Source organism: Netta rufina (assembly GCF_964035555.1).
Source record: "Netta rufina genome assembly, chromosome: 8".
Classification (NCBI taxonomy): Eukaryota; Metazoa; Chordata; class Aves; order Anseriformes; family Anatidae; genus Netta; species Netta rufina.
Window position 1 is genome coordinate 31,068,274 of NC_140131.1, and position 27,731 is coordinate 31,096,004.

Sequence of the window (27,731 nt, forward strand, 5' to 3'; positions counted from 1 at the left end):
GCTGCTCATGCACATTTATATTTAGTGCATGTAGGAGGGGCAAGCAAGGCTTTATGCAATACTACATTAGTGGAATTCCACTAGTGTGGTGATGCAACTGTAATTACAGATAGGTTATATTTTCCCCTTGAAATCTTGGTTTGAAGGGCTTTAATGTTCCTTTGCTTTAAAAGACCAGTCTGAAGTTTGATGCACACATTCCTAGCCTGAAGGCAAACTGATCTGCTTAAAAAGAGGAAAAATATTTTTTCAATTATGCTCGTCAAATTAATTTTACTGATTGTATTTTAGTGTTATGTAGAGGAGCAGATAGCTTATTCTGAAATATGTCATACAGTAATTTCCCCAAGTAAACAGCACTTTTTGCTACATCATAATTTTTATAAGAGAAAAATAAATTATCTGAAACTGCAGAAATACATACTTCATATGAGTGTATCTTGAACTTATCAACAGCTGCAAAGTGTGTGCCTGATTTTGTATAACCACTGGAAGTAGAATAGTTGGACTTGTGGAGCATGTTTGAATAACTAGTTAAATTGACCTACCTACTACCAAGAAGGTTAGCACACTTCCACCTGCAGAGTCCCTGAAATACAACAATTTGTTTTGGTTTGGTTTTGGTTTGGTTTGTTTTCTGTCTGAGATGCACTCTTAAAACACTAAACACCTCATTCAGGCTTAAGCCTTAAATTAATTTCTGTTCTTCTCTGCTCTACATCAAATGTCGTTGGTAATTCAGAATATCCAGTTAGCAATCTCGTATCTTAATGCACATAAATGCTTGCATTAATCAGACTCAGATTTAGGCCTCTCATATTTGCAGTTTCTGGCACTTATGTAATACAAGCACTAAAGACTGGGGTCACTAGCCATTTATACTAAATTGTGTAATACTTCTGAAAAACTGTTTTAGTTTGTAAGGAAACAGTCAAGCCTTACGGCCCTGTCCCACACAACTCTGCATCTGAAAGACTCTGGTTGGAGTGAAGTGCACAGATTTTCCCAGCATCTATTAATGACCAAATCAGTGACCTAACATTTCTTACACACAAGTTCATTCTAATAAACATAAAATGTTGCAGGGACAGTATCTTAAGACAGACAAACAAACAACAAAAAACTATTCCCAAAGAAAAACTGATAAAAAGATAATACCATTTTGCTCTTATTAGACATGCTACACAGCTACATCATCTTAAATCCTGGGGGGAAGAGAGGACTACATGACACTAGAGCTGAAACTAGTTCCTATAATTCAAGATACTTAAAATTTATTTCTGAAAAATAAAATAAGTGAATTTATTAAGGCAATAATCTCAAAAAAAGTTGGAAAAAACAAGATTGGCTTTTGCATCAGTAAAAATACATTCATAATTTACAAATACAATGTTAAAATTTCCTCTTTGAATGCACTATTATGTTGCCAGCAACAGCATTCCTGGGTTACTGCTTGTCCAATAGGCAACATTTCTTCCTTCATAGTTCTTGCCCCTGCAACAAAATATCTTTGATCAGAAACTTCAGAGTTCAATTTACCCTATCTAAATCATTTTGCAGTAAGATGTTACTTTTTATTCTGAAGATCTCTCTTAACAAATTAAGCCAACTATGCGCAGGTCTCAAGTCCATGGCTTCTTTCTCAAACTCTGCCTCCTAGACTGAAGTTATTATTGAATTCCTGTTTACTGTTCTGTCAACTGAAGTGCATTTGCTTTCAAAATAAGTAAACGTTGAAAAACTTGTAAGCAATGTTAAGTTTTAAGAGAACTGTACTAAAATTCTATGCAGCATATTTTGAGAAGAAATATTAATATACAAATTCTCCACAAATATGTAGAATTTGAAGGAGTACTGTCTTTTGAAATAATTGCACTTTGTAAGGCTTAAGGTTTCTCTGTGAACTGGATTATTTCGTTTAAGTTCCTCACAATTTAAGATTCTAAAAATTCATGAGGAGTTTTTAAACAACATATTGACAGTATCGAAGTGCTTCCACCATGTGAAAGGAAAAAAAAACTATGATTTCTACCAATACAGGCATCTTATTTAAAAAATCTTATTAATGTTATATATTCTGGATTTTATAAAGTAAACAGAAATGCATGGTCAGTTATAGCATGCTTTTTGTTGTTAATTTCTAAGGGGCTTGGCTTTTTCTCCTCCTTTAAGAACTTGCATTCTGGACTTAATTATTTGGCAGTATATTTATAAAAAAATACAAAACAAAAACCAGGAGAGCAAACAAAATGGTTGCTCTCGTACAGGATTAACAGCAGCTACATTTAGATTAGCCATTACTGTGGCCCATATCAGGCAGTCTAGTATTTGGTAACATCACAATATACTATGGCTCCTGTTAATTATACCTATAAAATCCATTATGTTGCATCTATTCCCTATTAGCTAGATGCTTATTCTTAAGGGAATGCTATAAATGGAGTACACAGACATCTATAAGTAGCACATAATAAGCTTAGAGCTAATGAATGAAAGACTATTACACATACTTCTAATTATTTTATACCATGTATTAGATGTCTCATCTTCCTCATAGCTTTCTGCATTTTATATGACCACTTTTATACAGACCACTTTTTGCAAAAAAAATGATATATATAGCAAGCTCTAAAGGCATAGATATACAAAGATTGATTGGGATTAAGTAACACACTCAAGTCTTAGACGACGCAAAATCCTCCTATTGTCCTTCCATGTCTTTCACATACCAAAACAACAAAAAAAAAAAAGCCCTCTATAGTTCTATAAGACTGTGTATTATAGTTCTATAATAGTTCTATATATAGTTCTATAATACACAGGAGGCTGGGAAACATGAACTTTTCTTAAGCCTTACAGGCCTAAATTTACATGCATTTTAGTTATTCTAGTTTCTCAACAATTACTACAAATGAAGTAAAAGCAAGTAATGCAAAACCAGAACCCGGTAATTCACTTTGTTGGTTTAAAGATCCTGTATTTGTTTTTGTGTGCAAAAATTGCCTTAGCTGCTTTACGTATAATAGCTAGTTATGTCAACTTACCTCAAGCAATGCTTCACTTGCAGCATGAAACATTTCATCTCTAACCTGAAGTTGTTTTTGCAGATTAGTAACAGTATCTTGAGCCTCTTCTAAATCTCGTTTCATCTGTTGCAACTGTCCACTTACATGATAAGAACCAAATTTTTGGTGTTGTGTTGGTATCTGCCTTTTTGCTTGGTCTTTCGGATGAGCGCGCTTCTCAAGTTTAAGAAATATGCCAAAGAACATTGTAAAAGTTAAAGACTTTTACATTTAAGGAAGAAAAAAAGTACTTATTTTTTTCCTTACTTCAACGATCATTATTAACAAAATTTTATTTCTCACTTCAGTAAGAAATTTGGCCACAGAAGTTAATTTGTCATAAGTCATCTACCATCGTAAATTAAGTCAAATCTTTTTTCTTTTTAATAAAAGAAAGTTAGTTCAACTTCCCAGAGAGTGCTGTTGTAACAAGACCTTCAACGCAGATTAGAGCAAAGTAAGAACAAAATGAATCAACTGAAAAATGTGTGCCCTGGTTATTTTATGAATCTCAAAAGGGCAAGAGTGGACCAGGAGAGAAATCAATCCAGCAAGGAAACAATCAGAGAACAATTTATAACCTGCACTGTAACAGGCAGGAAAAGTTGTGTATTAAGGAAAAAAGAATGAGAGAGGCTACAACCATCCCTCTTAACACCCACCCCCGCTGCTTTCCCCAGATACATTACTAACTGACATTTTAGATCTTGCACAAAGGTAGAAGATTGGTCAGTAAGTCTGCCATAAACATCACTGAAGTAGAAAGTTTTCTCTTACAGGATGGTATGACAGACACCATTTTCAAACACAGATGCAACCACATAATATTCTGAATGGAGCTAGAACCTCTGTAACGCATTCAATTTTTATACAGAATGTTTCTAAAAATAAAAAAATAAAAAAAAATCCCAGCATAAATGGTAAACAGTAGAGAGAATCTCATTATGAGCTACATAGACTATTTATCTTACATCTTTGGATTGCCATTTTTCTTTTTACTTTTATTTTTGCAACTTTAATCTGGTGTAGAATTTTGTCCAGGTGTACTTCTTTGAGAAAGATACAACATTATCACAAGAAATTATCCTTAATTGCATTTATATCATTCTCACTGTGAGAGTCTGAAGAGTCCAGTAATACACTGGATTCATTCTTTTAGGATTTAGCCATTTCATGACATGAGGACAATCCCTGCATATATGAATTTATTTTTGAATAAATGTGGATCTTATATTTTTAGAAGGTAACTCAATACACAACTAGATACTTTCTCAAGGATCTGATACCTTTGTAATCTAGTTGATGCATAAAAACCCAGAAGTCATAAATGGCCTTTGAGGCTTCTACCTTCTCCCTGTTCAAATAAAAGTGGTTGATTGAAAGCAGTTCTGACTAAGCCTATCAGCTACTGCTTCAAAAGAAGTTGTATGTGTATTCTTTTAACAGACTATTTTTTTTGTCTGGGAAAGAAGCGTTAGTTCAGGCACTAGGTAGGAGACCCTTTCTTGTCCAGTCCTTGACTGTTCTAAATTATCTCCTTTAACAGAAGTCAAGGTGGGAGAGCTGACACTGCTTCAATCTGTGGTGAAAGAACCTTCACATCCAGGTGGGACACAGCCAAGCCCCCATGCTCTAGAACGCAGATCACCTTTAGTGACAGAAGACTTCTCAGATGTCTTATTCCGAGACAAGGAATAACAAAGACAATATAATTAAAATAGCAGGAGCAATTTCAGTTCTAGTATTTACCTCTCTCTGGCAAGCATCTCTTAATGAACATATTTCTGCAGAAAGCCTGTTTATCTCAGATTGCATCTGTACTTCTAGTTGAGCTTCACGAACTTTGGCAGCACCCAGTTCTTCTGCCAAACGGTTTGCACGAGATTCCTGAAAGACAGTAAGAGATACTACAAATCATGCCTGCACCTGAAAAACACTGTAAATGCAAAACATTATTTCCACCTGAAAGAACATCGCAGGACATAAGTGAATCAGTTTCTCTATTTTCTGTAAAGAAACACAATGAGGTTACCCATTTCCTTCTTTGCTCATATGGAATCAACATTAGGACAAGGCCTAGAATATGGTAGTCATCAAAGTGCTGCTACATTCTTGTTTAGCTCTTAAGCCAAATATAAGCCTACTGAATAACACTGGTAGAGTCTTACCCCTTTAAATAAGAGGGAGTTTGCTTGCCATTAATGTATTTACACAGGTCAAGAAAGAAACTTCAGAATCTGGAATGTTTTCTAAAGATTGCACAAACAGGAAATTACCTGAAATAGATGGTAATGAAGTTACTTTCAAAAATTATTTTAAAAAAAAAAATCTCTGTATGAGAACACTCTTCCAAAGCTTAGACAGGACCGCATAGCTGCAGCAGTATGTTTCTAGATATTGAAAACTGGCAAAGACAAATGTACGTTTTTACAAATGAATGCTCCCTCCTAACCTACAATATTCTCTTTTTTATTTTTCTTTTTTTTTATTATTTTTTTTTTAATAACTGGTGTTACAGAAGGAGTACCCGTCTTCAAAGGAGAACAGGAACTGTAGTTGGGTCTGACCTGTGTACTAGAAAGAGGAAAGACAATGGGCAGACAGCTACTGTGTGGGTTCTGATTTAGTCTAGTTCCTTGAAGATATTTAGTTATGGAAATATACCAGCTATTTCCCCTTTCTGTTCTCTATACCAAAGGAAATACCACTTTTTGGTGAAAAGCTTGGTTAACTCTGGTAAGTAATAACAAAAAACACTGGCACTGATTTCATTTTAAATCTGGGCATTTCTTTTGTCCATTATTAATCAGAAAAAAAATGAAATTTTCTCTTTTCAGAACTGAAAAGAAGGAAGCTACTAACTACTGTGAAATGGCAAGGAAAACCAGAATTTGGACACTCCCACAGAGTGGGAGTTCAAAACAGAACTACAATATGCATATTGAAAACTTTAAGCCCTAAACAAATGCATCCTTTCCAAAAAAAAAAGTTTTTTAATAGCAAATTCTACTACTACTGAATGTATATTCTGCATTGAAATGTTGAAACATTCAGTCACCTTTTCTTGGGATAAATGGTTTAGTTCTTCTACTTCATGCAAGAGCCTGTCTGCTTCTCTTTGGGCCTGAACTAACATTCGACGAGTCTCCACCAATTCTGAGTGAGTGTGCTGCAGCTGTTCTCGTTTTAGCTTCAGTTGCTGACCCAAATCTAATGTTTCTTTGTACTGGTCTCCAATGCAATTCCCCTGGTTTTTCACTGTCTGTAACAGGTAAACAACAACAGATCTCAAAAACAAACAAACAAACAAAAAATCTCAAAACATCCTGCATTCATTCTTCTCTTTCAGAGGGGAAAAAACAGCAGCAAGAAAATAAAAAATACAATCAAGCCAAATTCCCATCAAACGCAAAGTCCCAAAACCATAACATTTGTATAAATATAAAAATAATATAGACTTTATAAATATAATAGACTCTAAAAGACTGCAGACCTGTGATCAATCTAAGTTCTGTGTCATCTCACAGCAGCCAACACAGAAATTTAAAAGGAAGATGTAACAAAACTTGTTGATTTATATACAGTAACACAATCATAAAAAGCTTATTTTAACACATATTCATTAGCATCTCATATATGCCTGAAAACAAGTATTTGTATAATTCAAAAAGTTACCTATTTTCTGTTTTATCTGTATGCTTCAACTCACTGTGCAAAAAAGAAAACCACCACCACACCTCTTCTAGCTCCTAAGAGCACACTAGCTCTCAGTACTCTTCTGATGCAATTATTTCCACAAGATAAATATTTAAGACACAAGAAGGTCTCATCACAGAGTATCACTGATATAGAATGAGTCCAGAGAAGGGCCACACCAAGATGAGCACCTTTTCTATGAGGATAGGCTGAGAGAGCTGGGGTTGTTCAGCCTAGAGAAGAGAAGGCTCTGCGGAGACCTTATAGTGGCTTTCCAGTGCCTAAAGGGGAATGCAGGAAAGCTGGGGAAGGACTTATTGTCAGGGGATGTAGTGATAGGAAAAGGAGTAATGACTTTAAACTAAAACAGGGTAGATTTAGATGAGATATTAGGATGAACAATGATTGATTGTTGATTTAATTTTAAGGAAGACCATCTCTATAGCCAAAGCATCAGATTATTAAAGATGATCAATATTTTAATTTCTTCACAAAACAGACAAGAGTCTGCCAATACATTTTTAAGTTCTAAATCATTAAACTGGTTTGATTTTGGGGCATTAAGATCCAGCAAAAATCAGGATATACAATACAATTATATGGGGAGAAGTAATGACAGTTATTCTAAAGAGACACCACACCGTACAATTCTTTCTAGGCAGTTACAGTAATGGCATTAAAAATTTGACTATTTGTTTTAAATGAACTCTACTTAAGAATTTAAGTAGGTAACTCCACAGTATTTGCAAGCACTCTCTTTAGTGAGAAGGCTGTTTTACTTGCATTGTTTATTAAACAATCACATGGGCCTAAGTACTAAGAATTGTGCAGTACGTTGTGAGTAACAGTTACTAAGGGGAGGGGATTGAAATCCAAGGAGCATTTCACCTTCTCAAGTGCTTCTAGGCTCTGTTGCTTTCTTTCAATTTTCTTCTTCAGCTGATTTATTTCTTGATCTCTTTGGAGTATTTCAAACTCCTTTTCACGAAGCTCATCTTTAGAATGCTGGAGTTTGTTCTCTAAGCTCTCAATCTGAACAGAAAATGCAATAATATCAGGACAGTTATTTTAATGAAATCAGAACAATTAAAAAAAAAATTACAAATGCTGCCAATATTAATACTGACTTTGGGATCCCTTGCTAATTTTTGATTTTATTTTGCTAACTTTTTCCTATATCAGAAGAGCATTCGGGAATTGGGAATAAGATAATTTGGGAACTATCTTATTAAGTAGAAAGACACATCTTCATTTTTGCGCTGCCATATCCCTGTAATAGTTTTAATTGTCAAATAAAATATTTTTGCTAGTATATTAAGGTATTCTTTCCCTCCCTACAACACGGCACCAGTATTCTCTTCCAGGTTAAACCTGGCCAGCTTTTGTGTTCCAGAACCAGACATTCTTATATAATCATTTGTCCTTTGTCAGGGAAACCGTGTTTTAAAGCAAGAATTACCTGTTTGTTGCATTCCTTAACTTCTAATTCAGATTTCTCTAAATTGCTCTCTAATTGAATTATTTGTTGTTCCATTTCTCCCCTATGTTCACGAACCATCATATCCAACTGTGTAATCTAGATATAAAACAGGAAAAAAGGAGACATTATTTTGAACTACTATGCAGAATTGAAGCAGCAACATTATAAAATATGATAGCAAAAGGAATTAAACTAAACTCTTGTAGTCTCAGAAATATTCTTCCAAGAAGTCAAAATAAAAATGCACCCTAGCTACCTCATTTGAAAACCAGGGGCAAAACATAAAGAGCAAAGTGGAAAATTTGGGGAAAAAAAAGTCCCTAACGGAACACATTTGGTCATCAGATACACAGAATACAAACCAAGTTGAATTTAATTCAGTTTAATCTGAATTTAATTAGTAGTTCATTATACTTGTCCATCATGTTAGAAAGTGCCAATTTTTGCCAAAGCAAAACACATAAATTAATTCTGTTGCGTTGGTGAACTCCCAGAGCAGCTCACAGCGTGCTGTGACAACAATATACTGGAAGATCTGACCTCGTTACAGTCTCAGTTCCTTCTACAGATGTATTTTTTTTGCACTTCAAATATTCTTGGATACACATGCTGTTAATTCTTGCAGGAAGTAGCAATTAGAAGGCTAAGGGCTAATTGTAAGTGACAAAATAATAGCTTTTCCACAAGGAGTACCAAATGCTGAAGCCAAATCAAAAGACTGAAAATATTTCACGTGAGATACAGAATTTCTTCACAGTAAATATGCTGTTTTATATTTAGAGATTGCTTTAGATTTAATTAAATAGGATCCAGTGAAAACCAGGAAAGGAATCTATCATCTCAAGGCACACGTCAGTGCAGATCTTTCCTTCCTGTTATCAAAAATCAGTATGTCAACAGTTGTCCTGCCACTTTTTTACTAAAAGACTTATGGGATAGGTTTACATGAGGCTTCTGTTCTATGAAAATAATAGTTTGGGCCCCTTTAGGGGAGCACAACCTGATTTTTCCTGTTGCCATAACGCTTCAGGAAGATACAGCAAGTTTTACAGTCAATACTATGGTTAGCTTAGCAGTACAGTTTGGAATGATATGTTAACACAATTAAATCTAGTATACTTTTTATAAAGTATCACAATACCACATAATAGGAACAGCTGTCAGTAACATACTTGAAAACAATCTGACCTGAGCTGCTCTTTGTTTCAGTTCCCAATTCCTTTCTTTCAGTGCTTGGTCCATGTCAAGCAGTTCTTGCTTTTTGTCTTCAATTTCTCCCTTGCAATACCTGAAATTCACATATGTTTAACTGCTTAATGCACATTCAATTGCTTAACTTCAAGCGATCGAATTTCAGCTTGAAAAACATCACATCTATTGCTTAAAGCCAGATTACTTTAAAGTGTGAATCTACTGATTGGAAGGACAAACCCAAACACAGTAATTGTGATAATTTCCTTGTGGGGATCTCCCAATAACTTCATTATTCAAGCTATTTAACTGGTTATCAGGACAACATATTGTTGAAAAACAGTAGTAAATAGAGGTATCACTAGTTTATGGACAGAATGTAAAATTGAGAATTTCACTATAAAAGAAATTTATACCTTTTACTATCATTTCCACAGATTTGGGATTCAAAAAAAAAAATCTAAACAGATTTTAAAACAGTTTGCAAAAAGAACTCACCACCACTTAGAAATTACAAGTGAGCTGAGAAGCTACTGCACCATGTTATCCTACAGCCACAAACCACCTGACGGTTACAGACAGCTGGTAAAAAGATTTTAAAAAGACCATCCAAACTATGTGCTATTCCTAACCAAACAATAATGTAACTAAGTTTTCATGACAGAAAAGATAGCAGCTTACCTGAGCTCAGCTGTTAGATTCATGACAGCAACGTGTTTCTCTTCTAGAGAGGACTCTGTGTTCTGTAATGCTTCTTGCAATTCCTGAAGTTGTGTTAAAGTGATTTCTAATTTTCCATTGGCATTCTGTAATGCAGATTCCAGTTCTACTATTTTCTGTAATGCTTCCCTGTGGCAAGTCTCACTTTGAAGCAGCTTATCTTCTAAATCATTCACTGTTTTACAGACACACACACAAATCAAATCGAAGTGTTGAATCATCAGTAAGTCAGGCTCTTTACGAACACCACTGTCTATTAGCACTAGTAACCTATTTTCAGTATCACAATTTTTAGGAAAATCTAGAAAGACAGTGAAATTATACAACCACCCTTTCATGGAACTTAAGTCTTCACCATTTTCTATTCAGTTCACAGTCTCTAATAGATGCATACTCAAATTTCAAGTCTAAAACATTTTGCCAATGAGAAAAGAGAGACAATATAGTAAATGAATATACACTGCTACAAAAAATGCTAACAGAATTGTTAGTAAGCCTCCAGTTTAAAAGAATGGTAAAAGTAAATGGAAAAGGAGCGGTTAGAAAGCTTATTTCCACAAGCTCTTGTGTACTTTTTTTTCTTTGAAATTGAATTTTCATGAATGGCATTACAACTTTGTTAAATTTGTGTGTCTTGTTTGATTACCACGTTAAGGATCTGCATTGCCAGCTTACAGAGGCAAACCTGCTTAGTCATTTCACATAGGGTAAGGGTATACCCACAAAAAAGAGAATTTGCAGAAACCCTTTGAAAATAAGTCGGTGGTTTGTTTAACTATTGAATTACCAACAAATTTAAAAATATGACCATGGAAAAACCCTCAAAACTATCATATTCTGACTTGCTTGTACTTAATAATAAAAAGGGAAAATATCAAACCTAATACACAGAGATACAGCATGATTAAAGGAAGCCCGGAAAACAAAATAGCTAAATTACCCTCGTTTGTCTTTTCACTGAGTACTGATTGTGCTTCTTTCAAAGTGACATCCAATTGATCTATTTGCATTGCTTTGTCTTCAGCATCTCTTTTTAATTGTACTACTTTTTTTTCCATAATAGTACGTTCATTCTTGTATTGATCTGTCTCCAATTTAATTTGCCTAAATAAAAGATGCAGCCAGAACAAAATGACCCTTGTAATAACAAAAGCAGCAAATCTACATCCTTACATGCTCTAAAAAGACAGATCCTTTCATGAATAGTGAATAATATTATTGAATCTAGTGGAATTCTGTTAGCAGATTGGCCACAAATACACAGCAGATCCTGTCAAGTTCAGTTGAAGCAGTAAAGTTAAAGGAAGTTTGTTAGGAAAAGATCTTACAGAAGTAGAATTATCATTATTCCCATCAATTATGTAACTGTGACATTCATAGGAACAACAAGAAGTCATGTACAGTAGGTTTTTCTTGCAACAAGAAGACATTCTTTAAGAATACCAAGCCCTCCTCAAAGTACAAACACTTTGATATATTTATGAATTGAATTGTATTATGAAGTGCCATTTTTAGACTAAATAGGTTGCCTGTACACATATTAATTCCATTTGAGGTCTGTTCCAGAACCTCATGCCTCTGCTACTTAGAAACTTTCTAAATTCCCATCTATTACCCAGAGACTGAACGGTCATTACATAGCTGAATACCATTTCAGAGCAAGCATTGTTACATCTATGTGCAGAATATTCCTCTCAGTTATTCTAAACCTACCTGAATATACTGTTAAGTTCATCTACCTTCACTCTGTTTAAATCTGCTTCCTGAGAAGCTAGACAAAGCTTCTCTTCTACCTTTCTCAACTCATCTTCTGCACGCGCTTTCTGTTTCAGAAGTTCTTGTTCCAAAGTAGATACCTATTTAAAATTGTATTTAAATATGTATATATACAACTTTTAAACTATGTAACAAAGAAAAATACATCCTTGAAATTCACACACTTAATACAACAGATATAGTCTAAAATTGTATGTAGTTTAACACTACAACTTTGCAGTCACATCTAGAAGACAAATGTTTTTGAGTAAGTGTAACTAGGTTTAACTTTTGAATTTCAATAAACCTCACCTTAACTAAAGTCTAGGGCTTGATTTCCCAACTACTTAGCCAGAAAAATACAAGAGGTTTTTGATAGCAAAGAGCTTGCTTTAATACAAAACAAACTGTAATTCCTTTATTTTAGATATATCTAAATTAACAACTATCACCTCAGTTATCAGATAAACATTCAGATTCTAAAGTTGTTACAAAAATGCATATAAAAGAATTTAAACAACTGTCCTTACATAGACTCTTTCCATGGTTTTGTACCTGTTTTTCAAGCTTAATTTGATCATCCTCCAGTTCCCCATTTCTAATAGTTTCTTGCTGCAACATTTGCTGATGATGATGCAAGGTTTGTAGCAGAAGAATATTTTGTTCAGTTGTGTCCTGAAGATCATGACCTTTCAGTTTTATTTCCTTTTGTAAATAAAAAACCTGAAAAATACATTTACTTTCCATTACAGTAAACATTTTTAATGCATTTTTATTACATTTTTTCATGTAACAGTGAGAAGCATGATAAAAACTCAGTGGCTTGAAGTAGAAGTTTTCTTATCCCCAGGACTTCTTCCCCATTGAGATACTTGTGACACAAATCAACTACAAACATGTAACTTTATATTGCAATAGCATGCTCTCCATTCTTTACGACAATGATTTCTTTAATCCTGTTACTTCTTTAAACAACTCATTTCTATTGGTATTCCTTTTTCCTAGGTTTATCCAACATTTCTCAGTTATGCTTTTCCCCTTTACCCTCACAAAATGTATAGTATTTGCCCCCAGCTAAGTTCCTCATCACAATTTATGTTGCAAAGGCTTTGTTTCTTATTTCACAAGCTTTTTAGATTAAACAAATCAGAGCAACAGCCTTCTCTGCAACACAGAAGAACCACTAAAATTATTACCTCTTCAGATTTCTTTTTGAGCTGATTTTCAAACATCTCCTTATTTTCTTCCAACTGACTTAAATACAGAGCAAGTTCTTCCTTACATATATCTAGTGCTGACTCAAGTTGTTTCACCTAGTTGAATGTAAAAATTACCTCAAATTAGCTATTTTTTATTAACTAGTTAGTAGTCCAAAAATGTTGAAAATATATAGCTTTTCAGACATCTTACCCAAAAATATTTTAATCTAAGAGTGTTAAAACAGATGTGAAAGATTATAAGCTTCAAAGAACTGAAATAACATTCAGAAATGTAAGAGATCAGGGGTCCTAATTTTAAGTCTCTGGAAAACAATCCAAATACTAGAAAGACACTCAAAAAAGAAAACTGATCCACCACAAATTCAGAGAACATGCTACCAGCGATGTCACGAGTATCTTCTCCTGGTAACATCCTGAAAATCTAATACTGCCTGAATACTGACTGTGTTAAGTCACCACATGATAATGTTTACTAAAACTGTTGCAATTATTGCATGGAAAATAGCAAGCAAACACTAAGAAGTAGTACAGATGGTTTTCTTCTTTGTTTTAATAGACGACCAGTATTATGATATCGTATTGCTAAACTATACCTAGAGCAAAAACCTATGAAATATTACCTTTGTTAGGCAACCTCTTGCTTTCAAAGTACAAGTACAAATCTGCCCAATTTGTAACTACAGTAGTTTAATAAGGCAATTATGCATTGCATAATCTCTTATGGCAGATTTCACCATAGCTTTTATTAAAAAAAAAAAAAAGAAAAAAAAAGTAGTGGGAAGACTTCAGTCTAACAATTTCTGAAATATTTGTGCGAGACATGTCTGTAAAACAGCCTCAACATAGTTTGTCCACAAAGGATAAGAAAAGAAGACATGACTATTGCATACTTTAAAACTATTAATTGAAAATTACAAAGAGTTTACTAACTTTGACTGTTTGTTCAGTTAACCGACTCTGCAGTATCTTCAGTCCCTCATCTTTTTTGATATTTTGTTTTTTCATTTCCTGTTTAAGCATTTTTTTCCAAAACAACAACAAAAAAAGGTAAATGTACTGGCAGTAATAACAGTATAGCTACTAAGCATTCATACTAGGAATCAAGGCAAAAAATTGATCATTGTACATATACATATACAGCTTGCATACTGTATTTGTGTATATCATACTTCGAAGAGAATTTGGTTCCTAAGAAGTGTCCCCTCATATTCTGCATCAAAAGGAATTATTAAAAGGAACATGGATTGCCATAGTAGAACATTCTTGTTTTTCCATCTAGCGCAGAATAAATGCAGTAGTTCTTTATCCAGATCTCTTTTCTGTAATTAAAGCAAGAAGCCCAAGGGGCAAACCAGAGGTATAAACAGACTGCTGAGATGGTAAACAACAAGGAGTCATGAAAGTTCACACACTTTAGAGTAGTATGGGGAGTGGTATGGAGTAGTAGATTCAGTCAATGAGTCAAACGAAAATTAAGAAGGAAGCAAAGACATTATCTTTCATTTTCTCTACTTTTACCACGTGTCCATGGATGTACTTTTCATGATTAGCCACTTGCTTGATTTGTATTCAAAGAAAGTCAAAAGCCAACCTTACCTCTCTGCTCTCTATCAGTAGCTCATCCAATGATTCAATGTGATGCTGTTTATGTATAACATCTTGTTGCAAAACAGATACTGTTTTTTCTTGTTGTACAAGTTGTTGATGTTTCTTGTCTAGCTGTGTCTGAAGCTGTCCATAAGTAGTTAATGGTTTACTACTTTAACAAGCTTTTTCAGAGAACTTATACATCTAAATATGTAATTCAATTTTATTCACCCACCACTAAGAATGAAAAGTAAATAGATTTCTGCCATCAACAGTATTGCACAGTATTAAATATAACAAGAAATCCCAATTCCTTGTTAGTTTAAAGCAATAGGAGAAACAAGAGAATAAGAATATAATTGCCTGTTGTCAGCCAAGGCACTAAGACACTCATACATTCTTTACTAAAAGGTAACAAGTTTCTTTAACAGCTAGAAATAGCCGAGGTTATATTTCTAGTGACATGAAGCAACTGAATTCCTCTACAAAGAATGAAAAATCCCACTGACGGTTCTTCCTGAATACAGGTGCTCATAAGGTTGGCAGAGGTTCAGCAAGCAAGAGTACTCTTAGAAGCTACAATTCTACTTTTTCTTTTTGTACTAGGTGTCTATACAAAGAGCCACAGTATTCTTAAGCCTGCAATTGAGCAGTTAAATTGAGCAGAAAAGATATTTGTGTCTCAGACAGAAGTCATGAGATTGTGTAGCATTAGATAGACAATTAACTAAAAATCAGAAAACGTAGGAAGAAGATAATATACATTTTTAATTGTGTCTGTCTCCGAACTACTGAAAAAAATGAAGAAATTGACATAGGAAATAAGTTACCACATCTATCATGCATACATACTAGCACACAAAGAAGGTCTTACTAGTTCTATCTGTTTCTCCATCTCTCTGTGCTGCTCAAGATGAACCAATTTCGCTTTTTCAAAAGCAGAAGTTATTTGCTCATGTTCTTCACTGACAGTTGTTTCCAACTCATGAATGCGGCTATTTTTTCCCTGGAAAATGGCAACAGCAGGAAGAACTTAAAAATAGTTAGCTCTGATATTAGTTATTATTCGATGATCAAGTTCCCAGATTTTACAAACACCACAGAAAATGCTAAAGGTATACAAAATATGTCTCCTCTGAAAGGATGTCACACCTATAATAAAGGTGTAGCATGCCACTGCAGCCACTGTACAGAGATGGGGTGTCTGCTAAGGTCAACCAACTGCCAGTCAGTGGAGGAAGGAACATCTGATAGGAAGAAAAAAAAATGGTCAGGTGCAATCTCTTAAAATACATATTTCCATTGAAAAGGACCACAGATTCTTTTCTTTGCTCACAACTTTTGACCCCTCCCCAAAACCAGAAAGATTTATATAACATCAGAACTGGAAGATACGGTGCTCCAAGTTTTAGATCATCTTCTTCAAAAGTTAACATCTAGAAGACATTTTTATTCACAGGTCTACGTTCAAGGAATTTTATTAAGCAGGTATGGAAAAGAAATTTAGAGAACAAACCCAATGCTGTTTTTTTTTTTTTTTAATAGTATGGATGAAATGATGATCTCACCAAAACAAATGGTACTGAAGTTCATTTTAATAGGGCTAGATTTTCGTTGTGTTTTTCCATTTTTCCACATCAAAAGGAAACAGTATCATGTCCATTAACAACTTATCATGCTCAAAAGCAAGGAAAAAAACATGTTTTATTTAAAGTTTGGTTTTCTTTCTTCTTTTCAAACTATGTCATCTAAAAACCATGCAGATTGCCTAGCAGACCTGGAAGTCTACCCACATGGAATAATAATGCTTTAATTTAAACTTTGATCTTCATTTATGTCATTGTATACAGACGTTGTTTCTCACCATGAACGTCTTACCATAAGTTCCTGTTCCAATTCTGCATTTCTTGCTGCAGCAGCAGAATAAGCAACAGCCTTTTCTTCCAATTGTTTCTCAAGTGCAGAAAGTTGAGAAGATTTCTTCACTATCTGGAATTAAATATGTAGAAAAAAAAAAACACAGAGGTGAAGACAACCATTTCTGGTTTATTCAAGTATATTCTATGCTTTCTTATTGCCAATTCTTTTGTATCTACTTGTATTCATTAATAATTTTTATGAATTATGTATTTATTTTTGTAAGCTCTATTAATCTTTATTTATCACAGAGAAGAATTCAGGACAATTTACCTCTAAAGCATCCTATCTGTGATAATTTAGTGCCATACACTGTAATTAGTTACCACAAATTTATAATACTTATTTTCGTTATTAGGAAATGTCACAATATATCACAAAATATCACAAAAAAATCAAATTATGCTGGAACTAACGCATTAGCACCAGAATGTAAATATTAACATTTATTCAGAGAAGAGCTAGCTGAAGGTCGGTTTCTTTCCTGATGTTTATCTCTGGCAACTGTATTGCAATTTAATGAGGAAAAATTCTTAGATGTTGAAAGAACAGTTACCTTCTTAATATTCCACATTAATTCAGCCATTCCAAAGCAACAAGACCATGCACATTTTCCGCATAACAAATCAAGCTAGCCCACTAAGAACATCAGTTTTAAAACTAAGTATTTCTGACAAAGACAAGTTGAGGCTTCTGTCTTAAAGTTTTCCCACATACTCAAAAGTTTATTTCCAATTTCTCTCTAAATATGCCAAAATTTCAAATTAGGATGACAACTGCAGTTTTTCTATAATGATTGTCTGATGACTGAACTAAGCAAAGTGTGATACATTTTTTTCAGTGCTGTTAATAACTTACTTACTTCTTGCTCTAAACTATTAGTTTTTGAAGCCTTTTCCAATAGCTCTTCCAGTATGATTTGACACTGACTGGCGCTCTGAGCCATGTTGGTCTTCAAAACAGAATTTTCATCATCTATTTTTGTCAGTTTAATACGTAATTCTTCTATCTCTTTCTTGAATCTTTGCCTCTCCTTTTCAAATTGTTTGCTGATACGTTCCAACAGTTGACACTTCCTCTCTCAAAGTAGAAAACATAATTTGAGATTATTTTTATAAGAGAACATACAAAGCAGCACTCACACAGGTAATCATACAGTCCAAAGAGAAGAAGCAATTTAATGACAGCATATTAAGCCAACATAGACGAGACTGTTTAATTTTTCTCTGTAACTTGATTATTGTTAGCTGCAACTCACAAGAAAACAAAAAGGAACACCACCATCCCCCTCCCCACACACACGTCATTATGTGGGTGCTCTGAAGTCATTTCACGGAGCAATCCTAACAATGATTGCAGAGGCCATTGCAGAAATTCTGTAACAACGGGACACAAACAAAAGAATCAAAAAAAAAAAAAATGCAGGTACTAACTAGCATAACCTGCAAAAAGAAAAAAAAAATGTGGTTCTATTTCAACACAACTTGTAGCTCAAGTAACAAGTAACTCAACTAGCTATAAAAAGAATATTGGGGCCTAGAGAACGTGACAGTTTCCAGAACTCCTAAGTGACAAATGCTCCCTATTTAACACAAGCACATCTGTTAGCTAAGAGATGTATTATACAGACCCACTAAAACCAATTTGAACCCCACCAAAAAAAAACAAAAACAAAAACACTTCCTCTGTTCTCTGAATTAATCAGACAAAACCATGCAGCTATTTTGCAAGCTTACCTCCTTGAACTCTAATAAATTTGACAGGCTCTGCTTCCAGGCCACATAACCCGCTTTTTTCTTGTCCTTCATTATCATCCAAAAGATGTTCAATATTACAGACAGTTAAGTCGGCATGAGGCTTTTGAATTTCTGCTTCCTTCGTTTCCAGTTTAATGCTATTAGAAAGAAAGATATAATTATTTAATGTTATTTGTACAGGCTAGTTCTAGTACCACCTAAATATCTGCCTCTTGTTGTAATTCAATAACCTGGAAGTTATACCTTAGGTCTGCAATCAGAGGTTTACGTAATTCACAAGATTCAGAGACAGCCTCTTTTGTAGATGAACAGGATACCTGATGTTTCAAGTGGTGCCATTTGAACTAAAAGTAAAAGGAAAAACAAAATCAACGCGAAATTGACTTTTTATTGCCTAACAGTATGACTAATTCATATATGATACTATCATATAATTTTAAGACGTGCCAGGATTTTAAAAGTTTGGGTAACTTGATCTTTAAAATTATTCTCCTATGTGCTTGCAGAGCACTGCAGGTTCATCTCACGTTGGAGGAAATTATAGACATTAAGGCCCTCGGTCCTTTATATATCTCTGTACAGGCACAGAACCACAAGTGTTTTTACCATGAAAAATTAGATACACGGACATACTATCATAAATTCTACTTTTTGTACTTTCCACATCATACTTCCTTTCAGATTTCAGCAACTGCATTTAATACCATTTTTTTCACCCTCAGGTGAGAGGGCTTCTGAATATTCCATTGAATTACCAGAGTAATCCCTCATTTTTCCAGAAAATTAAAATACATTTTCCAAATAAGACCATGAAACAACTTTTGAGGACCATCCAAATAAATGTCTATGGATACAACAGCCTGAAGCATCACATTTTATACAAAACTACTACATTCTCGTGGGCAGGAGTCACTTTGGCCACACAGAAACAATACTTTTGATTTTGTTTTCTTTACAGCTATTCACATTTATATTTCAAAAATAAGGAGATCTGATGCAATCTGTACTCCTGACCTTGCATTTTTCTCTCTATTCCTTTCTGGCTTCCCAAGCAGTCCCTTTACAGTAACCCCCATCAGTTCACAACTTTGTTTTTTGTTTGTTTTGTTTTTTAAACAACACTGCCAAGCACATTCAGTTTAGTCATAAACTTGACTAGTGCAAGATTTGGGCTCACAAGACAGGGTTCATTGTGGTAAAACAAAAGTTAATTTGCAGTCAGGGAAGGTGTCCCTTCTCTTTCCAAGAAAAAAAGAAGTTCCTAAAACATCTCTCCTGTTCTAATTTCTCCATTGTCAAGGTTATCTCAGCTTATCTCTTTGTGGCTGTGTGCCACAATGTGTCTGCCATCTGGGAAATGTCATGCTGTTCAGCTGAGAAGAATCTCAACATCACATAACACAATATTGTATTTTGGAGAATACACCTTCAGCTGAAGAATAAATACATAGGACAGAGGGAAAGAAAATGTAATTTTACATGCTTGCCAATTAATCAACTCCAAAGCATCTACTCATTGTTCTTGAATCAGAAGAAAAAAGTAAAATATTTAAACAAACATAACATTTCTCCATGCATCTTGGAAACAATATTACACTCAGATTATATCTCAATAACTTCACAGAATTTCTATGCAACATCAGTTAGAATTATTTAAGACGCGAAACACAAACTAGAACGATGCATCAGTTACTGTACCTCTTCAGATGTACTTAAAGACAACTGGGAAATAATGGTTTCTAGCACATTGAGTTCTTCCCTTGAATCTTTAATTTCTTGATGGCATAATTTCAAGTGGTTACGTTGCTGTGCAGTAAGCGCTTTCAGTTTTGTGTTTTCACTAATGAGAGCATTTTTCTCCTTAAGTATTGTTTCTTTTTCATTAAGTTCACTTTTAAGCTCAAGAATCTTCTGATTAGACCGACTCAGCGCTGATACCATTTCAGTGTTCTTTGCTTCTAGAGTCTTAATTTCCCCTTTTGTGCTATGATTCTCTTTCCTTAATTGCCTAAAAAAAAGTACATCTGTTCAAAAGGGATAGCTCAATACAAAGATATAGATTAGGATTTTCTTTATTAGAAGTACCAGAAGAACACAACATAACCACATTGCTTTAGTAATTTCTTCCCTTTCAAAATCTAGAAATGAGCACCACACAAAGGACAAAAAGTTCTCACTGTTTTTATTATGCTTTCACTCTTTGTAAGAACCACAGCACAAACTGCTGTCAGCAAACTAGAGAATAAACTATCATTCTTTTTCAAGCAATGTCACAGTAGTCATTGATAGGAAATATATCAAGGTAACTTTAACTGTGCTGAAGCCAAGGAAATTTAAGAAAGGGATAAAATAACTGTATAACTGTATCTAAGACAGAGGATGAAGGTAACACACTAAAACTGAGATAATCTAGTACTCTGTTACAAGCAAACGCGAGGAGTACTATTTCTTCTCTATCTTCATATCCAAATGTACAGTGAGATAGTATTTTTAGCCCATCATAAATTACGCACTTTTTTTAAGTTACCTGTTGGTTTAGCAAACTGAATTAGCTCAAAGGTCTTGATGAGTGCCAAAATCAGCACAATTTAACAGGAAAAAAAAGGCAGCCTAGAGGAAAGGTCCTCATCAGCAACAGAAAGCTATTCAACAGGCTCAAGCTGGCATAAGGGTGCTCACACCATGTGCTATTGGCAAAATGGCTTAAAGAACAATTGTTAAGACAGGAATGAGTGTGGATAGCGTGTGCAAAAGGGATACCCAAAACTGCCTGAGGAAGTGTTTGTCTAAACCTAATAATGCTAAAAAGGGTATAACAACTTACTACATCTAAACTAATTAGAGAATTATCAAAAAATTTGGTAACAAAGATGGATTCTGCTTGAAAAGAAACACATAGGAAGCACAAAAATTCCTAACAGTGAGAAAGGAGCTTGGAGTGGAAAAAAACAGCAGTCAAACCTGGCTGGACACCAACAGAAGCTGCAGCCAGCATTAAAGCCTCCCTTCAGACTTGAGTGCAACCTCCCCATTGGACGCTGAGAAAAGCCTTCATTCTAGCTAGGGACTGACAAGACAGTGTGCAACAAGTAAGCACTCACACCTCACAGTGCAGGTGAACTCTTAGGGTGCTTTTTCATCAGCATGTGTATTAGCAGACTGTAGGCAGCAGAACAGGTATACTACAAAAAAAAGAACAGAACACCCACACCTCCCACAGAAACTGTGGGCAAGCAGGGCAACCCATGCTCCCAGAAAGCTGTAGAAGTGTTGTTTGTAACTGTGAATGTGTGGCAGCATGTGGGATTTGCTACAGAAGAGCATTTAAAAATCTGTAGGTGTATGCATATAATAAGCAACGTGTTTTTTAACGTGTCTAGTATTAGGATAAATATCAACAATACAACAGGGAAACCTTAAGCGTTCACTGATTCTGGTCCTGATCTGGTTTGAACTGTGCAAATCGAGAAGCAGTTTCCCAGTGACAGTTGGACATGAAATTTCTTCCCAAATAATTCATAGTAAAATAACTACAGGATTTTTTAAAAGCCTGTGTTACCTTAATTGCTCTTCTAGGACGCTGAGATCCTTCCTGTAGCTGATACAATTTTCATTTAACTTCTCTTTTTCTTTTTCACAATTAGTTATATATTTTTCCAAGGCTTCTTTTTCAGCTTGAACCTTAAAAAGTAAGTTTTCATTACTGTGTAGCAATAGTCTAGTTTTGAAGGTGTGGTGTTTTTTTTTTGTTATTGTATTTTAAGAAAAATACTATAAACATTATGCTGTTTGTTCTCTCCACTCACCCCCCATGTTAAGCATATAGAGAATTCTGTTATGAGTAAAATGAGAATAGCAGAAAACATTCCCCCACCTCCCCCCACCCCATCATTTGGGAAAACGTAACGTCATTTGGGTTTAATATTTTAGGGCACGTTTGAGGTTGGCAATCTCTTTCCAAAAGGAAAGAAATCAAATCAAATCAAAATTCCCCATAAGAGACAACAGTCTGAAGCCTGTATAATTTCTCCTTCTGAAAGGCAGGAAACATTTTGACCATAAGAACTGTGGGATATGAATTCATTTTTATCTCAGCTGTTCTCTAGCATGCATTTCATTGGACAGATTATAAAGATGGAGTCAAAACAATTCTTTGAAAAGGATTGTAAACCTTTACAAATATAAGATTCTCAGCTGCAGGCAAGAGACAAGAAATAGCAGCATTGTTAGGATACCCCAGGGACTTCAGGGATGAGTAAGAACCACACTGTACAAAGTTTTAAACTGTAAAAACTGGCGTTATCACCACCGACAGTTGCTTATCACATCCCACCTCTCTTAAGACTTAGTCACGAACAAGCAGAAACAACCGATCCACCAGTGAACCCATAGCTGTTTGCTGCCCGGTATACTAAAAGAAGGAAAGTACTAAAAGAGTGGCAAAAACAATTAAAGAAAATAAACCCACTTTTTCTAATTTTTCAATTATTTTCTCATTATACTTTTTGAAAACTCTTGTCAGCTCCTCAGCATTCAACAAAGCGTCATTTCTTTGCTGTTCTGTTCTGCAAAGCAGCATACAAATTAAAAAAGAGAGAATTTCAGTGATTTGTTAACTCCTTCATCCAGTTATAGGAAACAGAACAAACAACGTAATTAACAACTTCAGGTAATTTCTTTTCTCCTTCAAAATTCCCAAGCCCCTAGATTAAAAAAAAAAAGTGTCACAAGGCATGAATACATTTTAAATGTGATTTTTGCATGTTAAGTAAAATTCCAATAATACTATGAACCTAAAAATAAGCATTTTTGATGCTCTTCAAAAAGCATTTGCTATTTAAATAATTCTCCTGCCCCCTTGCCAGGTCTGATAGGAACTGATCAAAGGATAAATTATTTTGGGAATACTAGAGAGATAACATCAATAAGTGAAGGAAACAGACTGGGGTGGTATCAGGTAAACAAGCATTCAAAGAAGCACCCCCCACTGCCAACTGTTTCACTATTTTCCTGCTCTCATAGTGCCCTTCTCAATTGTACCATACATATAGATAAAGATAACACAAAAAACAGCCTGATCTAGTGAAAGGTGTCCCTGCCCATAGCAGGAGGGTTGGAACTGGGTGATCTTTAAGGTTCCTTCCAACCCAAACCATTTTATGATTCTCTCAGATAAGTTGCATTTCTATTGCTTTCTCCACACGTACCCCCAAAACACAGCACTGTGTACTGGTAACTAGTTCTGTTCATCACAACATCATACACTTGAAACACAAAAAGCATATGATGTAGATTCTTGCAAGACAGAATCAAAAATAATCCAGGAAAAATACATTCTGGACAAATTTCAGCACTAAAGAACATTTATTGTGAAGGGAAAAAACACGTAATAAACTGGATAAGCAGCTAAATTACATTTTAGTGTAATGGATCAGCCTGCAACTACCAGCAAGCTTCAAAACAAAAAAAGCTTACTTAAAACAGCCTTTACAGAAAGGCCAATTTCCCCTTTTCTTTTTTAAAGTAGTATTGATAAAGCATAGAAATAATTTCATTCCATAAAGTAAACATCTGCCAAAAGGAATAAACACTTAAGCATTATTATTTTATATTTATTTTATTAAAACCACTTAGTCACCTTTTTCCTTGCTTGCTTTGTTCAATTAATTCCATTTTCAAATTTTTATAGTCCTTTTTATATCTGTGCAACATGCTTTCTCTTTCCATTAATGTTTTTTGGCTTTGCTCTAGTTTATCTTCTGTATCTCTGACAAATAAACAAAGAGTGATTTAAAAACAGGAGTTTTTTTTTCATAAAGAAACCTTTAAAAAAAATGAGGAAGGCAAGGAGTGGAAACTTTTCTGCACATGCTGTTTGAGAAGAGCTAGTCAAACATATCGCAACTCTCAAAACCAGGTTTGGGACAACCCACGGCTTCCAGATGGACCATAAGACTCCCCAGCATTATGTCTGGAGTGATGTTCAAACACATCAGTAGGCATCAGGTGTCACAGCTGCCAAGGACCTAGATGTCTGGGGTTGTGTCACCTGAACACAGGAATCGCTATTTTTCTAGAAATATGTGACTGGCCAGCACATATACATGGTAAACAACACTAAGGTAAGGTAAGTATTCTCACTCGTTTTGTGAAAATGGACTTTTGAGGCATTATTTTAATATTATACAGCATGAGGTTTTAAGATAAGCTGACAACCAGGTGTGTCTTCCTGACATCCTCTGGACATTGATTACATTAGCTTTATTTGGTCATTTGTATTGATTAATATAGTCGTAAAGAAAGAATCCTTTGTGCTACGTGGTACACAGTCACATTTGAAAATACTGCTTTTCAATTGTTTATTATAGAAGTTGTACAGTCATGTGGCATACAATCATTCTATTCAGTTATACATGTAAGTGCATTCATGTTCAGTATAGATTATAAACTGGTTTCTTTTCCCTTTACTATGTTTTTCCCTTTCTTGATGTGCATTCTCCACATAGGATGTATGCACAAAATAGAACACCTCCCTCCTCATATACATTGCCCTAAAAATGAAAGCTTCAAGCCCTAGATTACACGACCCACAATGAAACAGTAATTATGTGATCCTAAAAAAACAGATGCAACTAGAAAGCAGACCATAATAGTATTACAAAGTACGTTACCTTAAAATTTTATCTTGAGCTGAAATTTCTGCTTCGAGATTTACAATCCGTTCTTCTAACTTAGAAATGCTGACTAAACGTGTACCTAAAGTTGATTCAAGATAAAAAATCTGAAATACAAACATATTTAAGGCTTCGTTAGTGCTTATGTATATACCTTTAGATGAGATGCTTGCAAACTATCTGCCTACTGAATGACACAGTGCTCTTCACTTTGCTGTAGAAGATGCTTGTTCATAACACAAACTGAAATCCAGCTTTCTGCTCTTTTAATTCCAGTTCCCAAGCACCATTCTAGCTTGGTATGCTGTCTAGCAGAGAGTGATTTCTTTACATGTTGATCTTGTCTCTGTCTTTTTCCCCAAAGGTTTATGTTCCTCTACTTGTTCTTTCTAGGCCAGACAGACAACTATTTTGCTTATCTACTCATTTGCACTGCCTTGGAAATAGCAATTGTCAAACAAAAAGATTTAAGCATAGCTACATTTTATCAGTGTTACATATAAACAAAGAATAACAATTGCCCTAAAACGTATATATACAAAGCATGTATTAAAACAGTAATAATTAACTACAATAACTCCTTCTAATTCATCTTTACTTTTTCAAAATAGCAATACAATTCAAACCCAAAATGTTATTTTTCGTTTCCTAGACAAATGGCTACTGTGCATTATTACTCACATTAATATTGCTCAGAAAAATATAGTCACACAAATGTACAGTGCTAAATACATCACTGAACTATTCTCTTATATAATTTATTCTTCTATCTCTTTATTAGCAAACTAAGATTTATGAAGTGAAGAGCAGAAAAGGCTTCCCCCCCTTGATTTATCACCTTGTATAACAATTTGTCATTTCAACTTACTTGCATTCTATGACTTATTGGCTTTAAGATTAAATTTTGGAACATAAATAGATCAAATTAATAGATGTTCTGTTCATGGAGAAAGAGATTCCAAACTATTCTGTTCCAAAATTATCACTGAATTGTACTAAACAGTAATGTGACTATTAAAAAATTGTATAGAATGTATGTATAAGAACAAACTCTAAATATTGAAGTTGAAAAAAAAAAATCAGAAGTCATGGTCCCTCGTGCTTTTGTTTGTTTTTGAAAGCAAATACATTTAAAGATACATACTTTTGTTTTTAACTGCATCAATTCCAAGTTCATTGCTTCAGCTTTATTCTTGGGGTAGTGGTTCTGAGAAGCCACAGATGCATTTTGCTCATGAAGATCATTCAGCTTCTCCCTAAGACGTTCATTTTCTTCCACAGATTTATCATAAGTTATAGGTGTCAATTCAGACTAGACATAAAAAAAATATATATATTTATCTCTACATATATGTGCATATTGCAGGAATATATGCTCCATTGGAATATCTGCTGAACAAATATACGTATATCATATTATGTTTAAAGAGTGCTCTGTGATACAGCTACCTGAGGATAAAGTGTATGGAAGTTCTAAGAGCAAGAAAATCTCATAATCATAGAACGTAAAACAAACAAAAGCAGTAAAAAACTTATCAAGTGCAATATTTACTTCAGATTTTCTTTGAAAATCCTGGCGAGATGTTCTACCAGCAATCTTCTTGCAGTTGGAAGAGCACTGATAGTTGCAATTAGGCTGAACAAGGTCCTCCAGGGTGAGGTTTGCAGTTTCATCAAAGCAGTTGTCAGAATGTTCACTTGTACTAGTGGCAAGAGGGAGAGTAAGAAGTTGTTACCCCACTTTTCTTTATTATTTTCAAGTTGCTCATAAAGAGTACTCAAGAGCAAAGCACTAAAGTAACTACTTGCAGTAATCCGCTACACTCAGTAAAACATATTTACACTACAAGTGACAGACCACTCTCATTCCCAAACACACTCGTACCTGGAAAGCTCTTCCCCTAGACTTTGTAGACTTTTTTCAGTTCTCCTCAGCTGATCTCGTAACGACTGCACATTTGCAGCCAGCTCTTCATCAGCACTTTCAGAATGAGTCCACGCAGCACGCTCCATTGGCACCACATTTGGCTAAGATATTAAAACACCATTAAACGTATGTGAATGCTACTTGAAAAGATGTTTTCTAGTTTTAAAGATAATTAAATTTAAAAAATAAAAAAAAATATTTCTAAATGTAAACGCACATTTCACACGTCACCTCCTCCTACGTTCACTAGATAAACATCACTCTGTACAAACGCAACGTTTAACTTATAGCCCTATTAAAGAAAAAATGCCCTGTATCTACTCATGAAGTAGGAGAAGAAGCTTCGTGAATTCCTGCTGAGGAAACCTGCGGACGAGCTGCTGCGGGCAGCGCGGTAACGGCCAGGCGTGACAGGAGGAGCCCGGGCACTGCCCCGCCGCCGCTGACCAACGGCTGGGAGAGACCCGTGCCCGCTGCAGCTCGCCGCCTGCCGCGGCGATTCTCGAAAAGCAGTTCCGATCTCCTCTATAAAGGGCTGCGCGCAGCTCCTCAGGTAAGGAAAGCGTACCCGCGGGCGGCGGGAGACTTCCCAGAGGACGTCCGTCCGCGTGCCCGTCCGACCGCCTGCGCGCTCCCCTCAGCCGCTTCGAGCCGCGCGGGCCGTTAGCACCCGCCCCCCGCAGGGCGCACGCGCCGCGCTCTTCCCCCTCCTCTCCTCTCCCCCCGCCCCTCGCCGCCGGGA

At 35.1% G+C, this 27,731-nt stretch overlaps 1 protein-coding gene across 1 annotated transcript; it reads right to left on the reverse strand.

The window, feature by feature from the left end:
• Positions 1-1,319: 1,319 nt before the first annotated feature.
• CCDC18 (coiled-coil domain containing 18) lies at positions 1,320-27,640 on the reverse strand. Its single transcript, XM_084290705.1, has 28 exons — positions 27,558-27,640; positions 26,948-27,090; positions 26,615-26,765; positions 26,207-26,374; positions 25,060-25,169; positions 24,027-24,155; positions 22,857-22,953; positions 21,948-22,069; positions 20,087-20,396; positions 18,632-18,732; positions 18,368-18,525; positions 17,494-17,711; positions 16,593-16,703; positions 15,589-15,720; positions 14,724-14,858; positions 14,058-14,135; positions 13,104-13,220; positions 12,463-12,630; positions 11,866-12,008; positions 11,093-11,256; positions 10,114-10,327; positions 9,430-9,529; positions 8,221-8,337; positions 7,650-7,793; positions 6,124-6,327; positions 4,815-4,952; positions 3,045-3,239; positions 1,320-1,494 (listed from the first exon to the last, which is right to left on the reverse strand). The coding sequence occupies exons 2-28, from the start codon at positions 27,073-27,075 to the stop codon at positions 1,480-1,482; spliced, it is 3,867 nt and encodes a 1,288-aa protein (XP_084146831.1). The 5' UTR covers positions 27,076-27,090; positions 27,558-27,640; the 3' UTR covers positions 1,320-1,479.
• Between the last annotated feature and the right edge of the window lie 91 nt (positions 27,641-27,731).